At 40.5% G+C, this 10000-nt stretch overlaps 2 protein-coding genes across 5 annotated transcripts in view; one reads left to right on the top strand and one right to left on the bottom strand.

Annotated features, from left to right (window-relative positions):
- The window catches only part of LOC138000545 (calcium uptake protein 3, mitochondrial-like), a 36564-nt gene extending 32958 nt beyond the window's left edge, over positions 1-3606 (bottom strand). The window contains exons 1-5 of the mRNA XM_068847040.1: positions 3235-3606; positions 2427-2458; positions 2206-2284; positions 2027-2074; positions 1817-1899 (exon numbers count right to left, since the gene is read on the bottom strand). Of these exons, the coding sequence (XP_068703141.1) occupies positions 1817-1899; positions 2027-2074; positions 2206-2284; positions 2427-2458; positions 3235-3502 (510 nt within the window). The 5' untranslated portion in view covers positions 3503-3606. The remainder of the gene's footprint in view (positions 1-1816; positions 1900-2026; positions 2075-2205; positions 2285-2426; positions 2459-3234) is intronic.
- Positions 3607-3675: 69 nt separating this feature from the next.
- LOC138000544 (septin-6-like) overlaps positions 3676-10000 on the top strand; it is a 17024-nt gene continuing 10699 nt past the window's right edge. Inside the window, exons 1-5 of one of the 4 annotated variants that reach the window (XM_068847036.1) lie at positions 3676-4012; positions 4098-4333; positions 6843-7053; positions 8221-8335; positions 8865-8924. In XM_068847036.1, coding sequence (XP_068703137.1) covers positions 8287-8335; positions 8865-8924 — 109 coding nt within the window. In that variant the 5' untranslated portion in view covers positions 3676-4012; positions 4098-4333; positions 6843-7053; positions 8221-8286. The other 3 variants (XM_068847037.1, XM_068847038.1, XM_068847035.1) reach the window with 3 other exon arrangements.

Genomic DNA, 10000 nt, shown 5'->3' with positions numbered 1-10000 from the left:
AGCCCTGAGAAGTACAAACATTATGTATATAAAACCTACAGGTTTATCAAAACTAGCCGATTGCCAAAAAGATGACCACCAACTTGTGTTCTCTTGGTGGAGGCTGCCAGAGATTCCAACCCTCCTGTTTTGGCTGGAAACCTCCGCTTTTCAGGTGAATATTTTCAGCCTCCCATTTTCGCTTAATATTCTCCTGGTTTTTGAAACTCTTCCCAGCCAAAGAAAGATAATGTTTTCTTTGGTTAACCGGCCTTATTAACATGATTCTTTGCCGTTTTTCTGTGGTTTCTCAGCCATTTTTACCCTTTTGGCATCCTGGCATGAGCTTGCGGTAAATTTGGGTGCTGTAATGCACTAGATTGCCTTGACTTTTTTACTTTGTTTGTAGGATCAATAGGTCTTAGCTTTCACTGCCTGTTAAAAACTCTTAGACTACTATTTTCCATTAACTGTGTTCTCAAAATGCACGAAATGGCATCTTAGAGGCACACATCTTAATTATTTGTCCCTGGGGGAGCATGCCCCTGGAACCCCCCTAGACGCTTGCTCCTGTGGTACTCATGGGCACAGCTATGCCACTCCTCCCTTTTTTATTTGACAGGGTTGGAATCACTGGGCTACTCTTCTTCTCTGTGGATAAGGGAATACTTCATTTTCCTTACTTTTTCCCAGCAATGTCACAGTAATATTGTACTATCCAAACAATGTTGTTCACTGTGAAACCTAATATAACAACCAATGCCACCTTGTAGAGTGAAAATGTATCCTCTTTGTCCCGTCTTGTCACTTTTGGGTAAATGTAATTTTAGCGACCCCAACTTAGTCACTTTCAGTTTATGCATAAACTTTACATAAAGACTTTTACTTGTATTTGTAATTTCAAAACTGAATGTAAAGTGACTACTAAATATGAATCAACAGCGCTACAGTTCTTTCTGTAACAACTTTTTTACTGCAAATCTTTCCATTTGCAACCCCATTCTAGTAACTCTGTCTGGAACTCTGTTGAAAATGCAATCCCATTATAGTCAATCCAGTTATGAGTATGCAACCAAATCCAGCGGCACCTCCTCATTCGCCCATTAATAGGAATTACCCCCCCCCCCCCCCCCAGGAATAAATTACATTATTACTGTACATGCCTTTAAAATTCTTTCACTCCTCAGATCAACTTTATAAATTTTACTAAATCTAACACCAGATGATGTTTATGTACACCATAACTCACTGGGGCAGAAGGGGTATAGCTTTATAATGCATGTAAGTGACCTTTCCGTAGAATTTAATGTATGACAATGACTTCCCTCACAGAAGGATAGTAAAGGTAGATGTTAGAGCACAGTTTACATGTATTATTCACAATTCAAGGACAATGTTTTAAGTCACATCGGTACATTCATCATTCTTCAAACCAAAGTAGCAACAGATGGTGCCTGGTACTCAAAACACATTTCCCAAGGTAAAAACACTGGCATGTCTTTTTTACATTTAATGTGAAATGAAATATGAAATTTACCATTCACAATAAAAAAAACCTCTCCCGACTGCACAGTGGTGAGAGCACTCACCTCTCACCAATCTGGCCTGGGTTTGATTCCCAAACTCAGCATCATACCTGGTTTGAGTTTGTTGGTTTTTCTCCAGGTACTCTGGTTTTCCCCTCTCCTCTAAAACCAATATTTGACTTCATTTGCGTTAATTGTTAATTTCAGTTTACAGTGTCCCCAATTAGTACTCCAGCGCTAGAATGACTAGATACTTTAATGAAGTTCCTTTCCTTTCCTTTCCTCTTATACGTGAACTGATCAAAGCTTACCACAAAAAACTCATCTTTACAAAGCCGTCCATTTCCATCCTTGTCCAACATCTTAAAAGCAATTTCCAAGCCTCTTTGTGACTCTGGAGAACACAAAATTTAAAAGAAGCATGGAGTAAGATTTATTTAGGTGAACTGGAAATGAAATCTTTGAACACCAAGATTTTAATCGATCATTATCTGATGTTGGACTTGAAATCAGAGGCTTACTTGTAAGAATTGTCAAAAGGAACAAATATTCTGAGAATGTGATTATGCCTGCAGAAAAAAAACCAGAGCATGTGCTTACAAAATTAAAATATAATATACCTGTACATGAAATCAATCAATCAACCAACAGCTACAAATAGAACATCAAATTCTAAAATGTTTTGAGAATATGGAAGTACCATTCTCTTGCAAAGTCCGAAAAAACTTCCGTGATCCTTTTGATGTTGGTGGAGTACTTTTCACCGTTTGGGAAACAACCTTTGAAAAGTGAGATTACAAATACTGTAACAGTTATAAAGGAAACACTGGTTGGTACATTAATCACTATAAAAACATCATAATTGAGACATTTTTCAGGAATTTTTAAAGAACATTTTAAAGAACTCAAGGTAATACTTACTGTATCTGGCAAGGATCTTTTGCGACTCCACCCTACCACAAAGAAAGATACTTAAGTGAATTCATGATCGTCACTAGTTCCAAGTCATAAGGCCCCAAATTCTGAAGTTCCTTCCTGGATCAGACATAGTTTAGGCACTCCTGTCTAGTGTATATCACGAGTGATCCACTGTTATTACAAGTGTCCTTTCATATGCCATCCATTTGCTAAAAAGGAGGAAAAGGACCTGCCCATTTATAGTTATAATTAGTATCCTTTTCTTCTAATAAGGTGTAATGGGTGTCAGGTAAAGTGCGGATAACACAAACTGAGGCCATGATAATTATCACTATCATGCGAAAACTGAATCCAATAACTGTTTTATTATGAATATTCCTGAGCTGAGCTCCGCCAAGACCAAAATTGATCAAACTGCAGGTTAGTGTATTAGGTGACGTCACTTCTGTATGCATAAAACTATTGTCTGAAGGTATGACATCAATTCTACATATATAGAATCTACTGTCTGTAGGTATGACAGAAGAGAAACAGAGCAAGCAAGAATTAGCTGCGTGTTTATAGCCAATCAGAAGCGAGCTGTTGACAACAATGCATAATAATATGTGTTAAGCCGATGAATAAGAGATTATTTTGTTATTCCAGTTACAAACAAGGTTTAATTTTACCGACAAATTAGACTTAAACAAGAGCTTATAGGCCAAAGGTTAACTTTAAAGAAAGTTTAGGTTTGTTTCTGTATTGGTAAAACAGAGCCCTTCCCCTACCACCCTCCCCCTCCCCACAACTCATTTTCCCTTTGAATGATCACCTTGCGAGCTCCGGTGCATAACAGATTCTAGAAAATCAGCGGGTGTCATCAAGAACTGTCCATACGCTTCAATGGTCGCAAACTGATCAAACCTTGTCTTTCGCGGAGTTTGCCCCTGATCACGAGATTTAGCAAGAACAACATTGTGAACAGACGACGTTCGGATGTAGCCGGCTGACTTCCAAAGCAGGCAACATCCGGCCACTCCACCAACTCCGATAGCCGTGATACGAAGCAGGGAGGTTTTACTCGCTAACGAGGAGAACATAGCTTGAAAGAACGACCGAATATAGTTTCCCGTCAGCTTTTATAACCAAATGTCCGCACGTTTAAAGGAAATACACATTCTTCGAGGTTAGAATTCAGGTGAGATATTATTGCGAAGACTGGGCTCTAAAAGTGACTGCTGGCCACTGGCCAGTCGGCGTTGTTGTCCTGGAACCAAGACGAGGCTTAGCTGGATTGGCACAAAGTTGTGGATTTTCCGCCGTAACAGTTCAAGGAACCGTTCGGATCTTTCCTTTTTCTGTTTCCTGTCGGAAGAGTAGTGTAGAAGATTTTGGAAGGACTTGTTTGTTATTTATTTGTTTGAGCTGGTTGAGGAAGACGTTTTGGCAGCTATTCAGCTGATGTGTCTGATGTGGACCTGCTCTACCCACCCACCCATACACTCACAAAGGACAGCCACAACACCGGTGACCGTCATCCCCTACTCTTCACGAATAGTATCCGAGTTCTTTAACGTCCCACAGGGAACTTATGAACATGGAAGATATTTGTGAGATATATTCCTTATCTGATAAGACTTGAACTGAGTCTAACCATTTGCAGATGAATTTACAAAGACATAATTTTTTCCTCAGTTAACGTTATTTTAAGATCCTGAGTGTTGATCCGGCCGTGGTTCCAACCCGCAAGCTCCCGCGTGACAGTCCGATGCTCAACCAACTGAGTCACCGGTTCACGACGCAGTAGATGAAGTCACGGTGATCTCGATCGAATTGCAGCGCACATGTGGAAGACTGAGGTCTTATTCCTGGCGAATTACTGAAACATTTCAATTCCTCGACTACGGGCGTAGCGTGGTTTTTCCGTTTAGGTACGCACGGGAGGGTGAAGTGAAACGAGCGGCGAAGAGCCTTTAAGGGGGCTCTGGGGGTATGTTCCCCCGAAACATTTAAATTATTGGGGCCTTGGAAATGTCATTTCCCATGTTCTCCACGGGAAGGTTTCGTAAATCAAAGCATTTTGCCGCATGGCATCATCGCGATTGGCTAGTAAATAATTGATATGTTCACTTTTAAAAAGAAGCGACTTTTTGAAACATTTAGCTATAAAAAATTGCAAAAAAACGTTTCTTAAAAACATTTAAGAAATTTCGTAAAAACGGTTAAAAAGACACGGCTAAAAAATACACAGTGTGAATATTCTATCAATACAAGAAAAAACAATAGTTCATTAGGAAAAAAGGTGACATAAAAATATGCTACAAGCTAAAGAAAGAGTTTAGCACTGATGGAGTCTCTCTGAGGTGTATTTTTAACCGTTTTTACGAAATTTCTAAAATGTTTAAATAAGAAACGTTTTTTTCGCAATTTTTTATAGCTAAATGTTCATTTGTATCGCAATGTACAGAATCCATTGGGCGAATCAGGTTTAGATAACTTAAAGAGGTCAAGGCCAGCCTTAAAGGCATTGATACTTGTTGAATATGCACCCGTAGTGGCAGCTGGTTCCAATATTTAATAACTGATCTTAATGGATGATGAGAAGAGACATTAAGATCACGAGTTCGCCTTGATAAGCTGTCGGTCCCAAGCATATTGTGACCATAGTCCACAAAACCTTTGATTATTTTGAAAGTCTCGATTAAGTCACCACGCACTCGACGTTCCAGTAAAGTCGTTAATCTGAGACTCTGTAACCTTTGACAATAAGGGAGAAGGCCCATGCCCTCAATTATCCTCGTAAACTGTCTTTGGCAGTCCTCAATTTCCATTGTAATACCCCCGGCCAGTTTCCGTGTCTTGCGGTTGGGGCTCAGTCACACTTGCAGTGCGTATTCCAAATGGGGTCTGACAAAAGCTTTGTAAAATGGTGTCAGCTCTTCTGGTTTCCAAGATACGACATTCCTAATGATCCATGACGTCATTTGGTTTGCTTTTCCAATCATTCCTCCTAATTGTTCCTCCCAACAAAGGGTATCACCAGCTGAAACAACCACTCCCATATCTCTTTCCTTTTCAAACACTTGCAAGGGTTTATGGCTCATCATGTAGGTATTCTTAGGGTTGTCTTTTAATACCAATATACAAAACGCTGCACTTTGATTCATTAAATTTCATTTGCCACACGTCAGCCCAATGGGATAAGCATTGTAAGTCCGACTGTACTACTGATGTAAGGGACTGTGCAATAATTATCAGGAGGGGGGGGGCCCTTAAGTTAAAATAATGGAAAGGAGGGGGGGCTCTACATTAGATTTCTCAAGTAAGTTGAGGGAAGGTCTTAATTAAATTTCACAAATTCGATAACGAATAAATAAAACTTTTTCCAAATAGACAGATGCCACGCCTTTGACTATCCATAATGTCTAAATATTGCATCAACATAAACACATGCTTTAACTTTATACTTAGAATGTCAACATATGATAGATTGAAACAATCGCTCATGCACAGAAGTCACAAACCACGTTGTGAGCTTTGCCAATAAAACATTTGGCATTTAAGAGGTCCCGCAGACATGCCAGGTCTGTTCTTGATTTAAACAGCGAGAGGGTTTCTAGGTCTACAGTTTCTAGCTGAGGAATGCCACATACTTCTGTTTCATAGTTGTCATCAATGGGTTCACCTCCCAAAGACCGAAAAATTATACAGGTTCGGGTCCTACGGCTTTCTGAGGCAGCAATCCTCTTCTTCTCCCTTTTTTTCTTCTGTCCCTTCTTTTTTCTTGATTTGGATGCTTTAGATTTGGCACCAATAGGAAATGTCGCTTTATATTTAGCCATCACCCTATCCAGGTCTTCTACAAGATGCAGAAAGTTTAAACCGACTTGAGACTTTATTGAATGAAGTTGTTCAGCATTAAAATTGTGTAAACAGCTGAGGCCAGTCTTCAGTGTTTTTCTAACTTGGTTACGACAGCATTAAGCTTGTCCTGGATATCATTTGCCTCTTGTTTGCAACGTCTGATGCTGCTGTCATCATGGGGAGCTGGCTTATAATCCTCTCGGAGAAACCTTCCTGCACAAGCAGGGTTGTCGGATAAAAGATATTGGTATCTGTTCTCAAGTTTTTCAATATCTAAAGGTACGGGTTAGAGAGGGGGGGGCACATCATAATTTTGAGAGAACGTGAGGGGGGTCACAGCTAATCTTGACGCTGCTGGAGGGGGGGACCTATCTAATTTTTCCTTTGGTGAAGCTCATTTTAGGACCCCCCCTTCCTGATAATTATTGCACAGTCCCTAAGTGCATAATTATTAGACTAGTGTATTGTATAAACTGTAAATGTGGCTACGGGAAAAGGGCGAGACGTCCCCCTTTACGACGGCAAATTTCGAAAACTACGTTAATTGTCAATATTCACATTCTTGTGCTTGTGCAGGTGGAGTATGACCAAAGAGTACAGCCTCTCCTCACTACTCATAGTGCTTCAAAGAGGGGGTTTTTAGTCTCTTCATGCCACTGAAGCTGCGTTCTGCTACGCAGGTTAACACAGGATATATGAGCAAAGTGACAAGAGCGACATATATCCCTGGATAGAACTGGGGGCTTTGTGGCTCTTCATTGTCACAGTTGCCGTCAAGGGTCAAAAGGTCAAGTCTTTGTATTATGATTGGTGGATTTCGATCCATTTTCTTTTTTCTTTTTCATTTTGTTACGTACTGTGGTTGTGATTACTGGGTTTTGAACTCTCACATCAAAGGTCAAATAAACCAAAATTTTGGCATTTTTTATTTATGTCTTTTAAAAGGGTACGAAGACCAAAACAACCATCGTAACTCAAAATCACGAACAAACTGCCCAATCTGACACCCAGTCGTTCATTTATTGAAAGTGCTGGATCACTTTTTCCACACAGTTCTACAGGTACTAGATCAGGAGCCCATCGTTAGCTCCTGAAATTCTCAGTCTTTGAATGCCTCTTTCTTTTAAATTTTTTGGAAGCAAGAACTCGTAGTTTGGTAGTAGCTCAGGCTGTCTGAACAAAAAGCAAGTAGTCATTTAAGACAATTTGCCACTGAACAAAAATTCACAATACTGAATAGTTCCGAAGACTTTGCACTAGTTTTACAGAGAAATCCGAGCACGCATTTATTCAATCTCGTTCCCAGGACTTTTCACCTCCGAGAATGCGACGGGCGTTACGGGCGTCCCACTCTCGGCTGTGAAAAGCCTTGGGAACGAGATTGGTATTTGTCTTTATTTCTCCCGCTGTCCTCTCTACCTCGGTTATATGTTTAGGTCTTTGTTCTCAAGAACGCGCGTCCTGGGTAGGTGAGGTATCTCTCGCAATAAAAAACACAGTGAGCCTTCAAATGCAATATTAAAAACCACGTGACGCTGGGGTGAGGTTTAAAATGAACAACACCCCAGTCAGGTGGGGTACTCACATGTATCACGTAGAAAACTCACCCCACCCAAGCGGGTTACCCGGCCTGGCTGACCAGACAGCCCGCCTGCGGTTTCGGTGAGGTACCCCACCTCTCATGGGAACACAATCAAGAAAAAGAGATAGATCGCGTACCTCACCTACCCGGGGTCCCCCACCTCATGTGAACAGCCCCTAAGGAAGTGAAAAACTACAGAACTGGCGTAGTGGGTGCCGTCGTTGTATTTTTTAGTGCTTTTGTGTGATTAATATGGCTTCAGCCGTAACAGATTACTGCAGGACACTTGTAAGTATCTGTTATATCATTTCATATCCCTTTTAACTTATTTAGAATATCATTTGGTTTTCGAGCCGACTCTTTCGTTTTCAGGGAGCTGATGGGAGGCAGCTTCGACTCGCAGGCCACGTCGGATTTGACAGCTTGCCAGACCAACTCATGAATAAATCAGTAAATAGAGGCTTTGCCTTTAATATTCTCTGCATTGGTGAGCAAGGGATTTACTCTTACAAAGGAAAAGATAAAATTTATTTCAATTAAAACATAAGCGCTGATATCCTAAGCACGTCACGTTTATAGTGACTGGGGACGTTCCATTTTAGATCTGACCGCCCGGGCTAAGGATAAGTAGATTCCAACTAGTCGGATTTTTGTCGGAACTCTGTGTCTGGGCCTAGACCCCCAATGTTCCCAGAAGTGAAGTCTAGGGAAAATTGTGGGTCGAGGGGAAACAAAACTCACTGTTTTCCTTGGGCCAGTCATAATGTGTGTGTTATACCTCCCAACCAAAATATATATCAAATTATTTACAAGTGCCACCTTATGTACGAATTTATTGCAAAAAAAGTGCCAGATCTTGAAATTTGCTCTTTGCAGAAGTCTCTCAACATTTTCACTGCATTTTTGGTGGCAGAAAGCGCATTTGAGTAAAAATTATTGTGTTGTTGATTGATTCAAATGGGTCACATTTTCATTCAGTCTGTATTAAATCAATCTTTTAACATTTCTGCCTTCAGGTGAAACAGGAATTGGAAAATCAACACTTATGGACGGCCTTTTCAAGACTGTGTTTGAAGGTACATACTTGACATTGCTATAGTGAAGGTTCTTTGGTATGGTTCCTTTCAAATTCCTCACAAGCTTTTGATTAAGACTGGAAGTGAGGTTTTCATGCATTGTTGTCATGAAATTATTAATTAGTATTGTGTGGTGGCTTTGATAGGGGTGGTCACTTCTTTAAAAAGAAAATGAAAGAAAGTGTTTTAATTTTGCATGACTTAATTGAATTGAACTTTATGGAATTGAATAAATATTTTATAAGTATTCTATAGCATATAACATCGCATCTCTTCCTTCATTCCTTCCTGACGGAGAGGTATTGTAAGAAGGGCAAAAAATGTTGATGTGTATTTTTTTAAAGACACATCTATGCATGTATGCTTAATTAAGTAGGCTCAACTTTGTCTCGGTCACGCAGTTCTCATATAAATGCAGAGATGCCAACCTATGGAGATCTAAAATCTGGAGATTTTTTCCAGCCGGTCTCCCCTCCCCTCCCCTCCCCCCTCGATCAACCTACCCACTCCTCCTCCCCTCCTCTCCCACCCCCCTTAAATGCACCCACCCATCCCCCAGCAGCTTCTTCAGAATACAAGAATTTTCTGCCGCCATTGCGAATTTGCGGGAAAACAGGGTACTTATGTCAAGAATTTTTATTGGTTAATCGGAGATCCAATCAAACAATCGGTTATATGGCTAAGATAGCCAAAGGAAGTCATTTTTTTTAGTTCTATTAACGTGTGTTTGAAACTCAGAGATGAAGAAGTGCATTAAGAAACAATGAAACGAGTTTGAAAATATCGATTTTTTTTTAAACTTGGGGATGCAATTTGAGTCTAGAATGGAGAAACGTCTGTAAAAGGTTCCGAGTCGTTTTTATCCAGGAGATTTAATGACCCATACGGGAGACCGGGAGATTCGTTCCGTATCCGGGAGACTCCCGGATAATCCGGGAGAGTTGGCACGTATGTAAATGCTCAGTAAAGTTGTCTCAGGGAGGAGGGCTGTCTGGGGTACCAGAGAAAATCTAAACAGGTCCTAATGTCAGCTGACTTTACTTGTTGATGTGGGCCACTTTAGTGGTGAATGGGTT

Source organism: Montipora foliosa, chromosome 4 (genome assembly GCF_036669935.1).
Source record: "Montipora foliosa isolate CH-2021 chromosome 4, ASM3666993v2, whole genome shotgun sequence".
NCBI classification, from domain to species: domain Eukaryota; kingdom Metazoa; phylum Cnidaria; class Anthozoa; order Scleractinia; family Acroporidae; genus Montipora; species Montipora foliosa.
Note: the sequence above shows the minus strand (reverse complement) of the source record. Positions and strands in the feature narration are given on the sequence as shown.